Source organism: Gymnoscopelus microlampas (assembly GCF_963454915.1).
Source record: "Gymnoscopelus microlampas genome assembly, chromosome: 6".
NCBI classification, from domain to species: Eukaryota; Metazoa; Chordata; class Actinopteri; order Myctophiformes; family Myctophidae; genus Gymnoscopelus; species Gymnoscopelus microlampas.
The window spans coordinates 23,525,282-23,548,124 of NC_139943.1; the positions used below are offsets into that span (position 1 = coordinate 23,525,282).

The window sequence follows — 22,843 nt, forward strand, 5'->3', positions numbered from 1 at the left end:
AAATAGGATCTAAGAGTTGCTTGCGGCTATAGGTCCAGCCAGGGACCCTCAGGGGTTCCTTGAGAGGTTATCGAATGGACCCTTACAGGTCTTACTAATCCATTGGTTCCATTTGTACACTCACAGAGGGTCCTTAAATAAAATTTTAAAAGTTTGAGAACCACTGCCTTTAGTTACTGTTTAGTCATGCAGTAGCCTACTCCAGCCAGCGGGTGGCGATAGTTAAACTATTCCTGCAAAAAAAAGCATCTAGAGCAGACGATCCGTAACGTAGACGTTTAAATGTCTTTGTTTTGGGGTGCCTTCATTTAGTCATCATTTAACAACAAAACCATGGACATGTACAGGTACGTTTCAGCACGACAACACTAACCATCTGCACGTTACAGCAGTGTCACGTCGATGTTTGTGTAAAATAATGGGATTGTGAAATGGTTGTGTCTAGTAAAAACCAGCGTCTTTGTGCTTGGTTTGGTTGATTTTCAGATAATAGGCAGCTTCTCGATTCCTTGTCGTCCTTCTTAATCAAAGCCTTTGACGATTAAAGGCTTTTGACTCAGTGTCACAGCAACATGCATCTCAGTTTATTGGTGTAGAATCCACGGTAAAGATGGAGGAGAAGCAGTACACGTCTCTGACGGTTCCTTCTACGGATTATCTCCAACAGTGGTGAGTGAGTTGGATCTGTGATGTTGGAGGAGGCTTCCATGGAAACCTTCTTGTGTGTGCATGATGCATCATCCTCATGCATGACACAAAACAATGCCATTCCAACAACTATCATGCTTATTATCAGCATTGATGCATGTGTTTTTTATTTTTTTTATTTGGACGTTTAAACGTGATGTTTTGTTGCTCATTGCTGCATGCACAGGGAAAGTCAATAGTGGGAAATCAATGACAAAATAAAGAGAGAATACATCAGTAGTGGAAAAAGTGCCCAAATGTTTTACTTAAGGAAAAGTATCAATACTGCATTGCAGAAATACTCTGTTACAAAACAAAGTAAATGTCCAGGATTCAAAATACTTAGTAAAAGTACAAAAGTGTTACTGGTATCAAAATGTACTTAAAGTACCAAAAGTAGAAGGTACTCATTATGCAGAATGTCCCACTTCACAAGTTTCCAAATGTATAAAATGTTTATATATTTTTTAAATAGCAGATCTTCAAGCTCATGATGCGATGAGAGGCATTGTGAGCTTGAAGATCGGCTATTTTAAAAAGGCCATAATGTAATTAATGAATTAATGTTTTGTAATGATAATCCAAATCTACAAAGTAACTAGTAACTAAAGTTTTCAAATAATTGTAGTGGAGTAAAAGCACAATATTTGAGTTGAAATGGAGTAGAAGTAAAATGACTGAAAACCGGAAAAACTGAAAACCGGATATACTAGTAAAGTAAAAATACCTCAAAATTGTACTTAAGTACAGTACTTGAGTAAATGTACTTAGTTACTTCACACCACTGCATACAAGTTGGATATGCTACAAAATGCAATACAGCCTACTGTACGTATCCAAAATGCACTAAGTCGTCTTCAATTTGTGCATCGTTGTGTCATTTTTTTGTTGTTACTGTACAGATTAATAAGACATTTAAGAGGGAAATAATTGCTTAGAGGGCTGATGTTCAAGATCCTGTGTGTTCAGAACAGCGGATAAGTCCATCTACAAACCTGTGAATCAGTGAAAAGCAAATATAAGAGCCCAGTTACGCTTACACGTTGACAAAACGTGTGTGTGTATAAATATATATATATATACACACACACACACACACACACACACACACACACACACACACACACACACACACACACACACACACACACACACACACACACACACACACACACACACACACGTGCGTCTTTATCTTTCTCTCCATCTTATTTTTCTGTCCCCCCTGTCCCTGCTCTTTCTCTCTTGCCCCCCCCCCCCCACACACACACACACACTCCTTTCCTTCCCGTTAACTTTTTCAAACCCTCTCTTGTGGTTTTTGTCTTATCCAGGTATCAGAACAGTCATCAGACAGAGGGCCATAGAGTTCTTCAGTACCACAACCAGGGTCCGTATTCCGCGGAGGCTTTCGGAACGGAACCACAGTTGACAGAGCTGGAACCGGCTCTCCACCACCATGACTTCTCTTCTCATCAGAGCTACACCTCGGCCCTCCACCACACCCTGGACTACCACACCTTTGAGGAGGACCAGCAGCACCACCCCCACTATGGTCCCACAGGAGCCCAACAGTCCTCCTATGGGCAGCCTCCGCCCGTGGAACCCTCTCAACAGGCTTCTTATGGGCAGCCTCTGCCCGCGGAGCCTTCTCAAGGTACTGAAGCAGGTGTCAGAGCCAGCCCCCGTTTACATTTAGCGTTAACCTGTGTCTTGTATCCAGATTATGTTCCAAATATTATTTAGATGGATTTCTTTGGGTTCAACGGAACCAACTAAGTATACTTTAAGTTCTTATTTATCAGTATCACAATGAAAACAAGGTTTCAAAAAATGTCATTATTTTTATTTCTTCAATATGAATGTTATATTATTGTAGTGTTTAGCAAATTATTTGAGGGCCCACTTGCAATACTCTCGTGGCCCACCAGCGGTCCCCGGCCCACAGGTTGGGAATTGCTGTCATAAGAGACTTTACCTATTGTCTCCCCCCTTCTGTCTCTCTTCCAGCTGTGACGCCAGGCAAGAAGAAGAGAGGAAGACCTCCGAAGCGAAAAGCTGGAGAGGAGGGAGAGGAGGAGAGGAGCGCTCAGGATGAAGAACAGGAGCAGGCTGCAGCGGCGAGGAAGGCCAAGAGAACTCTGAACCGCTTCAACGGCATGTCCGTGGACGAAGTTATGGCCAAAACCCTGCCAGACATTATAACCTACAATCTTGACATTTTGATTGTGAGTTATTTAATGAGGATCATTCAATGGTGCACTTGTGGCATTTCCATGCCTAATCACATGAGCGTGAATCAGCACCATTTTGTGAGGAAGTCCCATTTGTGCACACGGGTGTTTCAGTGTTAATTGATTCTAGGGGTGCAACGGTCGATTATACAAAATAATAATAATTGTTTTTTTTTGGGGGGGGAGTACATTTTACCTTTTTTTTTCTTTCAAAAGTAAAAAGAAAATGGAGCAAATAGCCGATCTACAAGCTCACAACGCGTTGCATTGTGGGCTTGTAAATGTACTATTTTCGCACACTATGAAAACCTTTTAGAATGTATTTGCATCGATTCATAAAAAACTAAACAAAGAAAATACACTTCTCGATCAAAAAAGCATTCGATATAACTATAGTATAGTTGCAGCCCTAAAAAAACACTTAGTAACAGTTTTATATCTCTTCCTAGATTGGTATCAACCCAGGACTGATGTCAGCCTTCAAAGGACGCCACTACCCCAATCCAGGAAACCATTTCTGTATGTTACTGTTCACAGTCCTCCTTTATTACACCTTTGGGATTATTTTTAAAGTGTTCCTGCATTTATTATTATTATTATTATTATTATTATTATTATTATTATTATTATTATTATTATTACCCTTATTATTATTACATTAATATTATATTGGGGGGGAGGGGGTGTCTGTTATTAATTAAGAGTCTTGGGGGCACTTGGACATGTGGGCTGTCCGTCTTCTGATTACTAGATGGCCTCTCTATCAACTAAAAGCTACGGCCACCCCAAACAGTTACTATGGTAGTTACATATGGTCGTGTCCTGAGCGTGATCATTTCAATATGAATACATCCTATCAAAGAATCCCTCTCCATTTCAGTGATGCTCTCCAAAGTTATGACCATCTTTTCTTTATAAGAACTCTTTCTCAAAGAATGCCTTACAAAGCAATATATATACAATATCCTACTGATTGTGCCATAGCAACATAACTGTAGGCCTCTCCGTAATTCTTGCATTTCCAAAAGTAGTTGAGTACAATGCTTGGAGGCACTTCTGTTTCTGAAGCCTACTGGCAGCGTGTTTGGCACTTGATGATGTCACAAATCATAGCACTCCGTACAACTACGGAACTCTTTACATAGCTTGGTGTACAACCAGGAAATGCCTAAATGTATTAGTTTAACTTGTGAAGAGTGTAAAAGTTGTATCGTAATTATTCATCTATACATATGTATCATTATTTTATAACAATTAGACCCGGAAGAGCCATTATTGGACAATATGTCTTGTTTTTCTGAACAAAAGTATTTTATCTCTTTCGTTTGTGTTAATTTATCCATTTTGTACACTCTCAAAGTTAAATTAACAATGAGGATTACACTGCGTGTGACCCCAGGGAAGTGTCTGTTCCTGGCTGGGTTCACAGAGGAGCAGCTGAACTTCATGCACGACCAGAGCCTTCCAGAGAAGTATGGCATCGGCTTCACCAACATGGTGGAGAGGACCACACCAGGGAGCAAGGACCTGTCCAGGTGAATACTTATGACTCTTCTCGGCTAAGAAGGTGCCATCAGTGTACAAATGGAACCAAATAGCTCTTTGAGGGTCTCTTGAGTTAATTGAACACTGAAGATTTGGCTGTTTCTGTTTCCTTACATTTTATGTAGGGTATCATGAGATAAAACCCTTATTACACTGAGTGGAATATTCCTCAGACAAAATACGAGAAATGGTAAAATTGTGAGGAGGGCATATTGCTAGCTGTGTCTCTTATTGTTTTCCTTAATGTCTATTCTAGTAAAGAGATTCGTGAAGGTGGTCGGCAGTTATTGCAGAAACTGCAGAAATACAAGCCTCTCATAGCAGCTTTTAATGGAAAAGGTAAGAAGAATGTAATACACATTTCTAATACAGATATCTTCCTTTCATAGATCTCTATTTTATTGGTTTTATTTTATGTGTCAACATAATTTAAAAAAAAGCTTTCTTTAGGATGTGTCTGAATAATCTCATAAAGGATGGGCTGTGTTAGGTGCCGGAACTCGACCAAATGTCGGGCCCGGTCGGCCAGACTTTTTATACATTTTTCATAAAATATAATTAATTGATTTAACCATATAATATCCCCAGAAAACAAGGCCAAATAACAGCATGAGGGCTACTGTTTCCACATCAAATGATGCATTAATAATCAAGAATGTAGCAATAGAAGAACGCTAGCATTATTTATGAACGATTCTGACAAAAACAGGAGGGGCGTGTAGAAACGTCTCTCTCTCTCTCTATCTGTCTCTCTCCCTCCCTCTCCCTCTCTTGTCAATTTCGCAGACAGTGACACGCGATGTGCATATGAAACCATGGCATGTTCACGAGCAACGTGGTTTATCGAGCGGACCGTATTAAACACTACTCAGTCACTCTCACTTTTGTCAGGCATAAAGTCACAGAACACAGACAGACACACACTGTCCAGCTCGGTTAACAACACAGATAGGCTACTAGACAGAGATGCGCGCCATCTGCGTAACGTTACTGTTTATTTAATGACATCACACTTGGAAAGGAGAGAGAGAACACACGTTTACCTAACCGTCAATCATGCCGTTTTTTTCCACTCTCTCCCTCTCTCTCTCTCTCTTGGGGTCCATAAGGGTATTTCCACATGTCCTCTCATCAAGTCGTAAACATTGACTACTTTGACATGAGGGGGAGACGGGGCCTTAGCGTTATTTGCGGAGACAGATCACCCGGCTCACGGACGCAAGTTGCGCGACCATTTTTCTAACGGCGAATAATAACGTGTTTAAATTAAATTTCATCCGCAGTCCTTTTCCATTGCAAGAATGGACATTGAGGGAACATGTGAGAGTTTAATTAATGATAAATAGGCTAAAATAAAAATGTATTGTATTGTATGTCATTTGAGGTGACAGAGCACCTTCTAGATTTCCCGGAGCCCAGCAGGCAGGTACCGGACCTCGGCTCCGGCCAGCTGCGGCAGAAATTAAGCCCTGCATTTAACCACTTGAACCCAAGTTATTTTTGGTAAAACTTTCCTTCTACAATTTGGTGTAGAAGGAAAAACGCGGTCCAAATACTGCTGTAACTCAGGTGTGTTTTACTATAAACTAGAGGGTTTAAGTCATTGTGTGGTTAATGTATACATTTTTTGCAGGCATCTATGAAATCTTCTGTAAAGAGATCTTCGGTGTAAAGGCAACCAACCTTGAATTTGGCTTACAACCGTACAAAATCCCAGAGACCGAAACGGTAAGGATGCAGCCAGATCGGTATCAGCGTGGTCATTGAGAATGCCTGTCTGTCTGTTGACATGCCGGTCTTTCTAACATGTGGCTGTCTGTGCAGCTGTGCTACTTGATGCCGTCATCCAGCCCACGCTGTGCCCAGTTTCCACGTGCTCAGGACAAAGTGCATTTCTACATTAAGCTGAAGGAACTACGGGACAAAGTTAAGGACGACTCGTCACCCACCCATGATGTGGAGGAGACCAAGTACTCCTTCGACCTTCAGCTAGCAAAAGGTAAACTGACCAAATAGGTCCTTTTGTTGCATTGCGGGTCAGAGATCTCCCCCTACTGAAACGTCTTTTGGAAATCTAAACACTGCTGTCACGATCATGACATTTTACTTGACGATGAGTTGTCATATAAATTATTGCGATTAACGATTCAACTGTTTTTTTGCATTGAACATTGGAACATAAAAAATACATTTCTGTTTTGTCTTTTAGGCTTTGTAAAGAAAAATTGCACAGGGCAGATTTGACAAAATAGAGGTTCGGCTGCTACACAGCCGTCACATCTAGAGTTCAGGCCGCTGTAAATGTAGGATGGAAACGATTTATGACGATTATGCAAAATAGTTGAGATCATCTCAAATAATTGCGATTAGGCGATTATGTAATAATTGTGACAGGCCTCAATCTAAATTCAATGTATGGGCTAGAATAGTCTAGAGAACTTCCCCTGACAAACCCACATCCACTACTGTGAAAACAAATCACATCACTGGCCCAATAAATCTCTGGATTGTTTCCACACAGTTTTAGCCCCTACAGTGAATTTAGAAGTCCCAAGACATCTTGGCAGGCATAGATATCCGATCATCTGGCTACGCGAGACTAGCTTGAGGGTGCTTATTATTGCACATATAAAGAGCCTGTGGTGTACACAAAGAAAGCAAGAGCCAGATAGTTATTCATTACATATTTGAGAACAGATACTCATTCATTATATTAATATTACGGTTTCACTTTCTGCGGTTTCACAAACAACTGTTTGTGTCCAAAAAACTGTTATTTGGACACCGAAAACACAACATGGGAAGGTGATTCTCAAGGCAGTTAATTGTGAACATAGTGCGACTGTAGTTTGCGCTGTTATGTATACACTTGATATGAACTCAATTACTTTGAACATATTTTTCTTATTCCCTCCTTTTCTTATTTTTCTTCTTTTCTTTTTTCACATTTGTTTTTTACTTTGTTCTGCAGAGGATGCTAAGAGAATGGCAATCAAGGAGGAGCAGGTAGACCCGGAATATGAGAACTGTGGCGGAGCACATTCAGACGAACGGAAGACCACCGACTACTGCAGCATCCCCTCCACCAAACAGACAGGTAAAATACTACAAATACTACATTTGATTGATTGATTGATTGATTGATTGAATACTTTATTAGTCAAAAAATGTAAACAGCACGGCGGTACAGTAAAACATTTAGGCTAAAAGGGTAACACAAAAAAGGCATACACAGTCAAATCCAGTGTTCATTTAAAGGGGCACTCGACATCATTCAGCCACTAGATGTTGCACTTTTACAAAACATCTGTTGTGTAAGGTTGGTTATTTTCCCATCAGCTCTATACGGCAGCAAAGACCTGCAATCATGTATTGTGCAGCATTGTAATGCATTGGCTGCCTTACAATAATATAATTAGGGTAAAAGGTACCTTACCCAACAACAACTGATGGATAATAGAGTACTGAAGTCTGATGTAAAAAAAACATGCCCCCTGGGTCATGCAGATAATTTTTTAGCAGATACCTGATGAAGGTAAGTGCAACGAAAACGTTGTATTTGCATAAAAAAAAAACGTTTTTGCTGTAAGTGAAGACCGTGTGCAGGATCTCCCTTTTTTCATGTCTAAAACTGTTAAAAAAATAAAAAAATAACCTGTCATCCAATTGATCCAATGTAGTTATTATTTAGGCACAAGCCCTTGTTAATACCTTTCATTAGTTCAATATGTATAAGACCCACAAAAGACCCTCAAAAATATTCAAAAGTAGTGAAAATAGCCAATCTGCAAGCTCACAACACATCGTGATGCGATGTGTTGTGAGCTTGTAGATCTGCTTTTTTTGCCACTTTTGTACAACGCTCTTTTTACAATGAAGCAGCAGGGTATTAATTTACGGGAAAAAAACATAAGCAGTTGAAATATGAAGATGCAAGGTTTCAGCCCAACAGCAACGATATATCATCTCTGTCCTGGTGTGTTGCAGGGGTGGATAGTAAAGAGCAGGTAGCAGGTCACATGACGTATGACCAATGGATGTCACAGATACCAGATATCAACTGTAACAGCAGCAACGTTCTTCACACTCAGCTGGGAACACAAACATTTGAAGACACCACATGAGAAGAAGCAGAAGGAATGACCTCCTAAAGCCTGATTTTATACTTGGTTACGCGCTGGTGTTGTGCACCGAATACGGGCAATGTAAAAGCTCACAACTCTTCATTGTGAGCTTGTAGATCGTCAATTTTTGGCACGCAATGTGGGGCACAACCAAGTATAAATCGGGCAGTAAGCATCATTATGGATGCTGTGAATGCTATGGATATTACAAAATGCCCCGTTGTTACAGGGCTGCCATTTACAAACTCTGTGATACTGATAAACATATTTTTTCACTGTTATTTCTTACAACTATTTATTGCATTTCATAAATCATGTGTTTCCATTGACTTATTTTAATATGTTTGAACAATGGGATTTTTTTGTGGTCAATTGCTTGTATAAGTTTTAAGGTTTCTGTAATAAACGATTTGTACAAGGTTCACCCACCGGAACCTTAAAACGTCTTGAAAATAAATTTAAAAATCAGCACAAAACAAAATGTTATGTTTATTTAAAAATGTTGAATGGCATTTCTACAAGAATAATCAACAGTAGGCTACGTAATTACATTTGCCACTAATAGGTAAATGTAAATGTAATGAGAAATGTCTGGAAGATGAAAGATGTGATGGGTTTACAAATGCAGCAGTGTGTCAAAATGCATTCAAACTAGGTCATATAGGGAGTGAAGGCCTATTAAGTCAGATCTGAGACATGATGTTTCTTATGGCGAGTTTTTACTTTGACTATGTCATTTAGTTGATATAAATTAAAGGACGACTTCACCCCTTTTCAACCTGTCTTCATATAATTGGTCCTCACTAATACTCATGATAAAACGGTACAATTTTTTCTAATCGGTCTGTGTCTCAGAGGAGGGCTGTGGACAGTTCAGAGTCCCGTCTACCAGTGACATCATCAATGGGGAATCCAAGCTAATAGAAACTGCAGGCTTTCTATTCCTGGAAAGTTGCAATGCAATAAAAGAAGCCATTGTTCTCGTGTTAATAAAAATCTAAATAAAAACTGTGAAATCCTGTTGGAAAAAAAATCATGCCTAACGATGATGTCACTGGTAGACGGGTGTCTGGACTGTCCACAGCCCTCCTATGAGACACAGACCAAGTAGAAAAAATTGTATCATTTTATCATGAGCATTAGTGAGGACCTATTATATGATGATAGGTTGAAAAGGGGTGAAGTCGTCCTTTAAGGCTTTACCAGAAAGATTAGGAGATTTTCAATTAGCTTCAGATTGATGGTTCAGAGACAGGGAAAAAGGAGAACATCCATCTGCAATTTCGCAAGGCAGAGAGAAAATGGAAGAACTGAAAGATACAAAGGAAAGAGAAGATGGTTATAATGTTTCTTGTTGTAATGACCAATGAAACAGCTACTGTGTCACTGTCAGCCATACTATCTTTACAGTGAAGACAACACCACAGTCCATCTCCTAGTTAAAGGAGATTAGATGGTGAACATCCTAAGAGCCTATGAAATTAGCCCATAAACAGAGGGATGTGGCAATTTCCCAAATAACCCATAATTGCCATGTCTCACATAATGTTCATATGGCTGGTATCAGGCCCCATTCAAAGATTATAATTAAGTATAATTTGCACATATAATAGCTGAAGCTGATAGAAGCTTGATGTGTAGCAAGGTTTGCTTATTTTTCTTTAATCTGTGTTAGCTAAAAAAAATAGGAAAAAATCATTACAGCATTAGACACCACAACTAATACATTTTTGGCTATATTTATTCTGATTCTGAGCATCAAACAAATGATGCAAGTATTAAAGATAATCCAGATGACGTACACCGTATTTTTAAATGCAGTTGTAGGCCTATATCTGATGTACACGCCTGGTATGGTAGTACACAACAAAAAAGTTAAATGAACTTGTAACCACCAGAGGGCACTGTTCTACAAGATCAGCTCTGTTCCAACCTGCCACATCACCAGTTACTCAAACTGAACCCCCGGCTGGGATGGGACAGACGAGACTGCGGCATTTACAGTAGTTTGTATGAGGCTCGTTGGTCTAGGGGTATGATTCTCGCTTAGGGTGCGAGAGGTCCCGGGTTCAAATCCCGGACGAGCCCAATTTTTTGTTCTATTAGGGTCACAGGAGCATATATAAATCTGTGATTGTGTCTACTGTAGATGACTTCCACCATTTTTTGAAATATAGACAACACATTGCTCACAGCCAGCCAATGTGTAGTTTGCCAAGCATTTACTAGACATTATTATTTTAATTTAATTAATTAATTAAATATTTCTAGAGAAAATATATTAAATGTTCGAAGATATATATCCATATTTTAAGATTACAATACAAATCATAAAATGTACAACAGTTTCTGATGGGTTGGAGTTGACAGTGAAAGGGAAAGGGCCTAGCCTGGCATGGCCAGACTAATATCACTGCGTAGATATTAGTCTGGAATCTCTGTGTGGAACCTGCATTTCCGAGGGGCAAATTCAAAAAATGCCGCTGGTGATAAACCCGCCGCATATTTGCATACTGGGCTCTGATTGGTCCCTCACAACTTCGGAGGGAGAGAACTAAAATCTCTATTGAGAGGGGCCAGACCTAGTCTGCCGAGGGCAAATAATTATTTTTTTGCAATGGCAGATTTGTCTGGAACCAGGCTAGAAAGGGCCCTGAATAAGGCAGGAATGTGTGCACTCTCCATGGCCCAAAGGGAGTCTTCAGAAAGTAGCTCGAGGCCCACAGAATGTTTGCGATATGCATTTTTTCCATTTCTTCTTATACCAATAATAGCCTTGTAATAATAGTTATCATCATATAATTAATTATCTCATTATCATATAATAATTTAATTAGATAACATTAAAAACGTGGGCTCCCCATGGCACATGTGGTGCTGGTGGTGGTTGGGGGGGGATTCTGCCCTCTGTAATCACTCTGCACTCTCATGTGGGCTGGAAATTACGAGTTTCAAAAACATTTATGTGGAAAATTTGCCAATTAAAATCTTCTGCAAACTTTTCTCAAGTCCATGAGATAGATGATTATCCCATAACTATATCTTTTTTTTTCATAAAATCTAATGCATGTGGTGAGCTGGTCAACACACGCTAATATTGTGGGTTAAACACGCTAAAACTTGTCTTGAATCGCTTGATTTGAACTTGTACAGAAAGACTTAAAAACAGCCCTTGGTGCTATTTCTACTACTAGGCTACTACTTTTACTTACTTATATAGGCCTTCAACTAAACAGTTGCTTTCTTTAACTATATTTAAAAGCCTCATTTAGATTATTGTCGAGTGTGAAGTCGATGGGTTCAGAGGTTCTTCAGAACTGGGCTGAAGGGGTACTGTTGAAACCCCATTTTCAATCAGCACAATGGTTATGTTGGTTATGGTTATTATGTGTCCATGGAGAGCTCTCTTATCTGTAATAGCCAATATGAAAAGAACAGGCCAAACTACTGTATAACTAGCTACAGCCAGGGTAAGTTTGGTAAAGCCATTAGCAGGAAATGGTCTATGTAAATTATCTTTGATATATGACCGAAGATGTGGTATGGTCCTTTAATGATTTGAAACAAACCATTCTATCTGACAAAAAAGGATATGTACAGAGCCAAAGAGGACTTTATATCATATCAATCATTTAGAATCTGTAAGGCATTGTGTGTTTGTGCGTTCGTGTTCTCACAAAAGTAATACAATTGCCTCCAAACTTGGCACAAATATACTGTAAGTCATGGGTTGGGATATTGAACAGCAGCAGCAGGTTAGAATGTGGATGGTCTGTGAGGCTCATTTCTACACATAAGGGATGAGTTTATTGACAAACAGCCCATCATGACCATCTACAGTTGGGACAGACATGCAGCTGTACACTTTGTGCTTCCACCACAACAGTCATGATGAGCCACCCACCCAAAATCCCATAGTGTTAGATCACACTGGAAGGTGATGGGGACAGCTAGGAGGAGGGCTGGCAGTGTCAGGGGGTACAGGCCGGGCCCGGGGCTTTCAGGTAGGAAGGGGCCAAATGCCCAAAGGGCAAATTAAGGAGACATAAACCATAATTGGAGAAATGAAGATGAATGATAGCTAACTTTGCCTCTAATGACCAATGAAACAGCTGTACCGTCAAGGCAACACAAATCAAACACACCTCAACAAATCCAAACACATACTAAATTATATTGACCTGGTTCTGAACATGTGAACATGAACAGACAGACATGAAAGTAGTAGAGGGGCTGCGGTCTGTCTGCGTGCGTGCGTGCGTGCGTGCGTGCGTGCGTGCGTGCGTGCATGCATGTTTGTTGTTTCTTTGTGTGTGTTTGTGTGTGGTATGAGTCACCTGATGAGTGTTGTTGATTATTATCCAGAGAGCTAAATTACTGGTCGTGATTCAGGCGGATAAGTCTAGGACAGAATGCTACTAATGATCAAAGGGTAGTGGATTATACAGTAGGAGAGAGCCACTCAACACAATACATGGGAGGATGATTCTGTAAATCCGCAGAGCTTTATTCACGAGAGAATACCTTTGGGTGGTCTCACAGTGAGCTTTACCATCCTGTTGGCATCTTTGCTTTATTATCTATATTTGTGTTGTATCAGTGTATTAAAATATAGATATTTTAGGCTAGATGTACAATGTGAAATTATGTTTCAAATATTTTTATTGTGAAGCACAAGTTATAGTTGTACATTTAGCTTCCTTTTTTTTTTAAACAAAAACAAACAGACATAAACACAAAACAGACAGGTAGCATGAAAAAAAAAACCCAAAAAAAAAAAAAAAACTTACGCAAAAAAACCACACCTGTCTGAAGGTAGCGGCGCCTTTGATACATTTTGTCATAGATATGTGTTTCAATATTAATATCTAATATATAATATCAATATTAGTTTACACCCCAGTTAATAAGAATACAGAGGACGAACATAAGGATGGACATACACCTGGACATATAGGCCCAATTGGTTCTATTTGTACATTAATACTGAGGACATTGTGTACATGCAATGTGTTGTATCCTATTTGGCTCACAAAAAAGATACATCTCTCTCTCTCTTTCTCTGTCTAATCTAATCACAGCAGGGACAGAGGGCTGACTGGAATCAGGTATCATAAAATACGACAACCCATTTTGCACTTATAAGGAAGGAATAAGGAGAGAGCCACGGCATCATCAGGCAGTAGAGATCCAGAGAGAAGTTCCCACAAAGTGATGTAACCATTACACGTTCTCTTCCCAAATAACCCATAATTGCCTGTTCACGGCATAATGTATTTGGATGGCTGGCATGGAGCTCCATTTGAAGGTGACCTAAATGACGTTATTAAGTGTAATTTGCACATATTAAGAGCAGAAACGGCCATTGGGTTTATGTTCAGTCGTGTGCTGGCTTTTAACATACAGACCCCAGGTTAGCACTGTGATTAAAATATAAAGATCAGTAAAATGATTTAACATTTCTTTTGTTTTATAAAATTCACACTGTAGCTAAGCAGTGACACTCAGCGACATTCAAATATTCAGGTAAACAGTCATCACTAACAGTCAGCACCTTCAAAATCACTCACCCCTGCCATTTTGTAAAATCACTGATGCCTCACATTCACTGTAACATACAGTATATATACAAACAATGTATATACGCGTGTGTGTGTGTGTGTGTGTGTGTGTGTGTGTGTGTGTGTGTGTGTGTGTGTGTGTGTGTGTGTGTGTGTGTGTGCGTGTGTGTGTGTGTGTGCGTGTGCGTGTGCGTGTGTGTGTGTGTGTGTGTATGTACACACAGTATATACAGGTACTGTATATAACTTAGGAAAAGACCACACCTTCAACGGTTAAAGGTTATTTATTGATAATCTGTCGGTTACAGTACAATGTACATGTTTATTGTATATGGAAAAATAAAAATAAAAACAAATTTATTGAAAAGTATCATGAGAGACTAGTCATTTTTGGCAAAAGAAAATATAAAAGAGCATTACTGCATCAAAAGTAATCAACAAACTATACTATAAAAACTGGTCAAACATTGGCCAAATTGTCAAATAATATAAGGAAGAGGCAAAAGAAAATTGCCGATCTACAAGCTCACAATGCCTTGCAACGCGAGGCGCTGTGAGCTTGTAGATCTGCTATTTTCAGAATATTTATCTTAGGAAACGAGTCAAACAAAATGAAATGACTCAACTGCTACAATTCCAAGTGCTTATCAGGGTGGGGGGCCACCAGTTCAAATATGATTTTTTTTTGGGGGGGTCACGGCCTGAAAAGGTTGCGAACCACTGATTTATGGCATGAACGGCCAACGATACTGATTGGTATGGAGGTTCCGAGGAGGGCATGGACCCTTGTACATTGAGGACCATGGTGTGAGAGCCCATCTGGAACCAGAAGGATAGGAGAGAGAAAACAAAAGGGGGGAGGGAGGGAGGGTTGCAACATACAGTGAATGCACACTGACATTTTGACAAAGCAGGGTTCAAATATCACACTGATTGGCGTAAAGAGGAGCTGTCATCAGCTTGATTGAAGACAGGTGAATGATTGGCATGGAGGCGGAGTCGTTGACTGCTTGATTGGCAGGAAATGGCACAAGGAATCAAGTTTTTTTATTTCCAGAGGAGAGACAGGAAATAAAGGCAAATAAAAGATGACATACTACACAGTTGTCTAACTTGAACTGGGCAGGGGACACACCAGTAAGCCCTGCCATCCAGATGGATGGTATAGTCAAGCTAAGGGGCTGTCCATACTTAAGCTAAATAACAAGCCACCAGATGAACCAAAAAATCCCATCCAATATCACTCTGCTTGAAAGGGTGATTCTATCAGGAGCGTATCTATGTTCCCCGGGTTCTATGTTCCCTGCTTACTAACCCTAAACCTAACACTAACCCTAAGGTAAGCAGGGAACATAGAACCTGGGGTACATAGAACCCGGGGAACATAGGGACTTCAGGGCGTAAGATACAATTTGACACAGAGGCATCAAGCTCCTAAAGATTTTACCGGATGTCAAACTTGTAAAATGTATCATGATGCTTATACAGGATCATACCTTTGTAATGAAGACCTAATGGCCAATGCAGTAAGAGAAGAAGATTCTATTCAAGGCTCTATTTTGTCCCATTGTTACTATAATACACCTGTGTTGATGACTCAGCCACTTGAATTGCTGATAAAGCTTTCAACGTTATTCAGAATACCCTTGAAAAGAACTCTCATCACTGAGCTAGTACTTCCACAATTAGCACCTATAAAGCTGAGCCTTCCCAACACGGTATGCTCTGTATTTCATCTTTCAAACTGATGTCAATACCACACTGAGTATCAAACTTGTCAAGTATGTCCCAAGTATCTTGATGTCATACTTAGCCGAATCCTCACCTTCATCTCACATCAAACAAGTTGCTGCCAAGACCGCTGCCAACGTAAACCCTACACACCTCCACTTTTGCTGTTGTACTCCACTGCTGTGTATGCTGCACCTGCAAGGATTCACAGCAGCCACACAGCCACTATTGCTATTGTGCTCAACACCTTCATGAGGCTAATCAGTGGAGCCCTACCATCAACTCCTGTTGTGTCCCTCTGGCATCCCACCTGCAGAGCTCATTTCCTGACATTGAAGCCTGCCTGTAAGTATACAGTCCACAAGCCCTGATCTAGCCTACCGCCTGTTGACTACACTGAGTTGACCAGAAGACGGCAGACACTTCTCTACTGAAGCTAGGAGACTCTTAATCATGATCTCTCCACACCATGAATGGATCCTCGATTCCTGGAACAAGCAATAGTACATTTCAAAATCAGAATGCCTGGTTCTACCTCAACAGACCTCACTCTGGAGTTGATAAGACCCAACTCTATCTACATATGATTGGAGTCTGCCACTTATCTATGTGAATGTGGGAAATCACAGAATACATCGAGCAGATCATTCCCAATCTTCAGTGAAATGGAATTTCTTACAATGGCCAGTCCCTATGTGGCCTCACCATCAAACAACAGATGAAACTCATGGTGACATTCGTCATTCTACAGAAATAGAATACAGCATGTATAGCTTCGATGTGTGTGTGTGCGTGCGTGCGTGCGTGCGTGTGTGTGTGTTTTCAAGTGTGTGTGTGTGTGTGTGTGTGTGTGTGTGTGTGTGTGTGTATGTCCATATACATGAATGTTTGTGTCATTCTGTGTTCTGAGCTGATCCCAGCCTGTCTAAATGCTAATGACTGTGTGAGTCACTACTAGTACTATAACATTTCCAGAAATCTACGACTCAAGGCTTTGGTTCAGCAGGGAGGCCTAAGGGGCTGTAATGGACACAGAGCAGCACAGACCTCCACTGCATTACACTGCAAAAAGTAACAAGCTCAGTAATTTGTTTGCTCATGTTAATTTTTTATTATCTTATATTCAGGTGTTGGGAGAACCCATTTTGTCTACTACATCGCTTATTATGCAATGGTATTATCAAACACATTACCAAAATTGTGTCACAAAAAGTGTTTAGTTTCTTAAACCAAATGTGCCAGTTTGACTTGTTTCACAGACACCTTTAAGTGTAGGATATTCAAAAAGTTGTGCATGTGTGTGAACTCATTTGGATGCAAATTAAATCCCATTTATTTAAGCCTGTCAGGCTTTGGAGAAGGAAATACAGAAGATGCCGAAAGCAGGAGTTGATGTACCTTTAGCTTTGTTTACCTGTCAAAATGGCCGCTTTAAAAAGGATTTTACATTAAATTGCTTAATATTTGTGAAATGAATTACCAGTGATATAACATTGTAAAATAACCAAACATTTGGTTGAACACAGGATAAATGCACATTAGACATTTTTTGCAGGGGACCATGTCCTTCTGAAGCCTTATATTCCATCCCAGTATCTGTCTACATTTTCCTGGACCCTTTAATGGCTCTATTCCCTTTCTTCTCAGCAAGCTCCTCTTTCATCTGAAGGAGTTCTGTTTTTACCAGACCCCCTACCAGACAATCAGTGCTCAGTGCTGATGTACTTCTTTTGAAGCTGAGTAGAGAAGTGGAAATGGTGACGGAAGTAAATAAAATCTTTATCCTTGATGCTCATCTCCTTGCCCTAGACCCAAACCAATGGGTGATTTGATCACATTTTCTGATTAAAAAAATCCCTGCTATCCAACCAGGGTTCCTTCTAACACCCCTGGTAGTACAGTAGCTTTTCAGGTATCTTGCTTGGGAGCAGTGGCGTAGCCAGGAATTAATTAGTAGCTAGGCCTGGCACAATGTGGGTGGGCACGGCAAACTTTTTCCATTAATTCATTAATTAATATTTATTTTTGCCTATCTGCACATGATTTAGCAGCACAATGAATGTGTATTGGTTGAGTAGATAATAGACAGGTTGTCATCTCCAATCAGTAAGAAATGTACACCCACTGCCCAATTTAGCAGCTTAACACTGTGAATTTGAATGCAGAGATTACTAGTTTCCACATTGTGTTATTTCAGTTGAAAATGGCTTAAGATATTTAAAAATAAGAATATACTGTTAACAAAATGGCTTAATATGATATAAAAAATAAAAAAAAATGTGTGGGACTACCTATGCCCACCCGTAGCTACGCCCCTGCTTGGGACCTAAGCTGAATTGGACAGACAAGTGTTATGCAATCCACCCATTATATTTAAGTGGAAATGTTGGACTAAGGTTGCCGTTAACCAAAAGGCAATATGGTCATCAAAATAGCGTTCGTCGAACGGTAGAGTTCTGCGAGGAGAATGAAGGTGTACAGCACATTATGTGGCAATACAGATGGTAGTTCACTCTCCTATCTAACATCAGGGTCTTGAGCTCTACAGTGTTGTTACAGTAGCTAAGCTGTCGTGCCGCAGTGCATTTACGTGGTTGGTTCGCTTCTTGCCTTTCCTGGTTTTGCCCTGGGTTGGCTCCCATAAATGTGACTTAATGGGAGTGAAGTGGTGAATGGACCTATAGTGACATAGCCATACAATGGCACTTCTTTTTGGCATGTTAAGCTTCAATCAGATACAACAGTTGTCATGATCTGGTGGTGTGGTGAGGACCCAAATGCAGACAGCCAGGCAGAGTAGTGTTCAAAACCCATGATAGGGATTTTATTACCAGTAAACATACAGACAGACGATGTGACACAGACAATGATCCAACAAGCACTGACTGGGGAACAAGACTAATATAAACATGAGGGCTGATTACACATGAGATACAGCTGGGAAAGACAACATAGAACCAGAACAACTAGAACACAACATAGAAATACAACACCTAGACAGGCACAGTCTGTGACTGTGACAACAGTGAACAGAGAGGGAGGACAGGTGGGAAATGGAGAGGGGTGACAGGCAGTAAAATGCTGTGTGTCGGATTCAAACCAGTATTGGCTGTGGACTTGAGCCTTTTTTACAGTATGTGTTATGTGCTAGTACTCAGTGAGCCACGGCGGTGAATCATTCCTAAGGCAATTCTTCCTTTTACTAGTTTTCAGTCAGTGGATACGGCTGAATCGACCAATATTGGAAAATAGCAATACAATTGGACTGACAATATAATCACTGTTGTTATAGCTACAGTCCTTACGTTTTGTGTCCTCACCCGACAGAGAGATAATGGCGCCTGTAACACCTGGGATTCAAACCCTGGTGTCCCGCATGTGAAACCAAATACTGCTCCATCGAGAGGGAATTCATTCTGGCCAGCATGCATGGGTTTATGAGCTTCAGGCAGGGCCTCTCAACCAGTAGGTGTCCTACCGACACCAGAGTCTAAATTTCTCAATGGAAGAGAAGGGAGGCCACCTCCAATCACTGCAGATGACTATATATTTCATTAGCATACTCTACCATAACCAGCTCAATGGTTGGGAGGTCAGGGTTCAATCCCAGGTTGGGTCATACCAAAGACTAAACAAATCCAATACCCATTGCCTCCCTGCTTGGCACTCAGCATCAAGGGTTGGATTGGGGGTAAATCCCTGTGACATATAGTGTTATGTCAGGGGGTGTACTAGCACATGAAGCTGCCTCATGGAAGCTGACCTACAGTATGGTCCACATGGCTTGGAAACCGTTGGTTCCAAAGGCTACTTACTTACCATACAGATTGGTTAAAATATCATTTTATTCATTAAAATAAGTCCTGGATTGTAGCTTTTAGATAGAGGGCTAATAACGGATGTATTTATTGGGTGTCATATGAATGGAAGAAATAAAAATAAAATAGTGATAATAATAATTTAATTTAATAATTATCATCAGTTTATTTAATTAATTGATTAGTCCTATTTGACACTGCTGGGGAAATTCAGTTTGCAGCTTCGCCCATGCAGCTGATTGCTGCCCAAGTGGTCAGACTTGAGTGCATGGGGGGAGCAGCTAGGGGTTAAGTGTCTTGCTTGACAAATTACCGGGGGTCGAACCTGGGATCTTCTGTTTCCCAGGTGGTCTCTCTACTCATTCAGCTATGGCTGCCCATAGCTGAACATTAAAGACAATAGGAACATTTCCATGTGAGGTGATATTTCGTTACGGCACTTAATGTATGCAGTAGATTTTTCTTAATCTTTTTTTAAATATCTGGATATATAACAACTTTCTCAGACAAGCACTTGATCTCAACCTCCGTTGATGACACGTCCTGGACTCCTTGTGTGTGTTACTGCCCGATTTGAAATCCTCATTGTGTGCTTGTAGATCTGCTATTTTCGGTGTGTGACACTGTCATATGGAGCATAAATTAGGCATAACTGTATGTGGGTGTCTTCACATTGTGTCATGATAGCAGGGCTTTGTTCCCTAGATTTGAAGAGCTAAATTAAATGATGTAACCACGCAATGATAAATGTGTTGAACGTCTGTTGAACTCTAACATCATTTGATCAATTTGTACTTTGTAATTTGTACAGTACTGTCATACTGTGATCAGCAGACAGTACCGCTTCTACAGTACGTACAAATCACCTGGTAGATTGAAAATACCACATTAGGTGGTCAGAGTACTCGACACCAGTACTTGAGTAAGAGTACAGATACTCCCTGGTTAAATTTACTCCACTACAAGTAAGAGTAGCTCAAAATGTTACTCAAGTAAGAGTAAAAAAGTACTTGCTTTTAAATATACTTACTTAATGTACATTTCTTATTATCAATTAATTGCTGTAATTTTTTTAATCACAAGTCAAATTAGCGCTGCATTGGTTCAAAACGAGTAAACTAAATGAAAATCTTCATAGCCTAGCGGTGCAGCACAAAATAACCAAATAACCACAAAATATTACATTTAAATATACTGTCTAAAATACAAAAAATACTATGTCTAAAACCTCAGCAATTCCAATGCAACACAAATCATTCCCCATCTAAGCAGTAGCAGTGATGTTCGGTTTTCAATGTAGTTATAGTGGGTGGCAGGACCCAGGAGTGGTCATTTGGGTCCCAGGGACATTTTGTGATTCTGATGAGTCCTTATAAAATCTCCCCATTCAGACATCCATACTGTCTAAATGGGGAAACGTGAATGAAAGGCATACAATTTTGGCATACTGAGTATAGCAACATTGTATGCCTTTGATTGTTCAAGGTGAAACACAAACCATGTCACTCTGCTTTTCATGAATACTCAAGGCAAACAAGTACCATATGTCACTGCTATGTGCTAACTGCTAGCACCAAACTGCGCTGGAATTGATAGTTTTGAACTCTCAAAAGGGATCTAAAGTGTTATGCTTGCATCGACAACAAGTGCTGTCCCTATCTACTTCAATGGATTTTTTTTGCAAAGAGTCTACAACGTGAACTAGTGTGTTGATACCCATTATTCTGGCAAAAAACTAATTGAGTTTTGCTGAACATATTGCTTTGTGCTAATAAAATACACACCAACAGCATCTGGGGAAAAAGCCACCTCAGGGTTAGTCAGGAACAGTGGGAGGAACAGTCTTCTGACGGGAAACAGAGTCAGCCTTCCAACTCGGACCAGCTGTTAACATAAAAAATAAAAATAACTAGAAAAAGTGCTCCTCGGAGCACAAGTCTCCGCCAGCAGACTTGTGTTGGGAATGTTCTAATTCTTATGTTCTAATTAGAACATGTTACTGTGTCATAGTAACATGACACAAGTGTCCTATCCGTGTCCTATCCGTCTGTTTTTTCCAAACCTTAGTTGGATAAAACTGGTATCCCCACCTGGAGTTACTGTATAACTGTCCTATCCGTCCTGTCTGTATAAGTGTCCTATCCGTCCTGTCTGTATAAGTGTCCTATCCGTCCTGTCTGTATAAGTGTCCTATCCGTCCTGTCTGTATAAGTGTCCTATCCGTCCTGTCTATGTAAGTGTCCTATCTGTCCTGTCTGTGTAAGTGTCCTATCCAATTGTTACAGTATCCGCCATTTCTCAGCCATTTCGTGATTATTCCTGTCTTACCTCACTTTGAAAGAGGCAAAGCCTCTTTCAAAGTTACACATGTATTTATAGCCCGTTATACGTCACTAGCCAATCAGATCACACTATTTCACCGTATTGTCAAGTGTCACGTGAGGCTCGACCAATGTTTGCTTGGCTGACGGAAAGTGAAAACAAACTCTCCTGGCGGAGACAATAATGCTGGGAAGTCACATTGTGACTGGAAGGGGTTCTGCACAAAAGTCAACATGTGACTTCTAGGCAGTGAGACTGTTGTCTAGTCTGATCTCTCATCACGCATGCATAGAGCTAAGTGTACTTTGTATGTTTGCAGGGACGCGGGAAGTGGGGTGCTGAGGGTGCTGCAGCACCCCTGGTGGTGGGGAAGAGAAAGAAAAAAATTGGAAAACATTTCGATTTTTTTTTAGATTTTTTTTTTTTGTAAATTAAACAAGTATATATCATTTTTAAAGTATACATACACACTTATATATTAAAAAAATCACACCCAGTGTGAAGTGGGCGGTGTGGTCATCACAGTGGTCATCACAGACCCCGGGAATTTTCTTGCAGGTGCCTGGAAGGCCCACCTGTGCCATCGGATAGTTATGCCCAGGACAGAGGCCTCTTCCTGGGGTAGCGATGGGTTCAGCGAGGCCCAAAATCCTGGTTCTCAAAAAAGTTGAGATTTTTGGCCAGGGGTCCTCCAGGGGGTCCCTGGGGACCTCTGGAGCCCATGCAGACACTTAGAAACAGAGAAACATTTTAGATTTTTTTGGTAGAACCATGATTTTGGCCCTCGCTGAACCCATCTCTACCCCAGGAAGAGGCCTTGT

The 22,843-nt window shown here is 40.4% G+C and overlaps 1 protein-coding gene across 2 annotated transcripts; it reads left to right on the forward strand.

Annotated features, from left to right (window-relative positions):
• Positions 1-232: 232 nt before the first annotated feature.
• tdg.2 (thymine DNA glycosylase, tandem duplicate 2) lies at positions 233-9,053 on the forward strand. 2 transcript variants are annotated; one of them, XM_084059981.1, is made up of 11 exons: positions 233-347; positions 487-669; positions 2,022-2,344; positions 2,698-2,915; positions 3,371-3,440; positions 4,321-4,456; positions 4,723-4,805; positions 6,100-6,194; positions 6,291-6,465; positions 7,438-7,563; positions 8,454-9,053. In XM_084059981.1, the coding sequence occupies exons 2-11, from the start codon at positions 611-613 to the stop codon at positions 8,588-8,590; spliced, it is 1,422 nt and encodes a 473-aa protein (XP_083916107.1). In that variant the 5' UTR covers positions 233-347; positions 487-610; the 3' UTR covers positions 8,591-9,053. The 2 variants fall into 2 exon arrangements, with proteins under 2 accessions (XP_083916107.1, XP_083916108.1); XM_084059982.1 differs by lacking the exon at positions 487-669 and having other exon boundaries at positions 258-347.
• Positions 9,054-22,843: the final 13,790 nt, after the last annotated feature.

Bases quoted from the DNA above. Each gene is read 5' to 3' on its own strand.
- tdg.2 (XM_084059981.1), top strand. From the start codon at position 611: ATGGAGGAGAAGCAGTACACGTCTCTGACGGTTCCTTCTACGGATTAT. The intron at 2,916-3,370 runs GTGAGTTATTTA...ATCTCTTCCTAG, and splicing joins ACAATCTTGACATTTTGATT to ATTGGTATCAACCCAGGACT. The intron at 4,457-4,722 runs GTGAATACTTAT...TGTCTATTCTAG, and splicing joins GGGAGCAAGGACCTGTCCAG to TAAAGAGATTCGTGAAGGTG.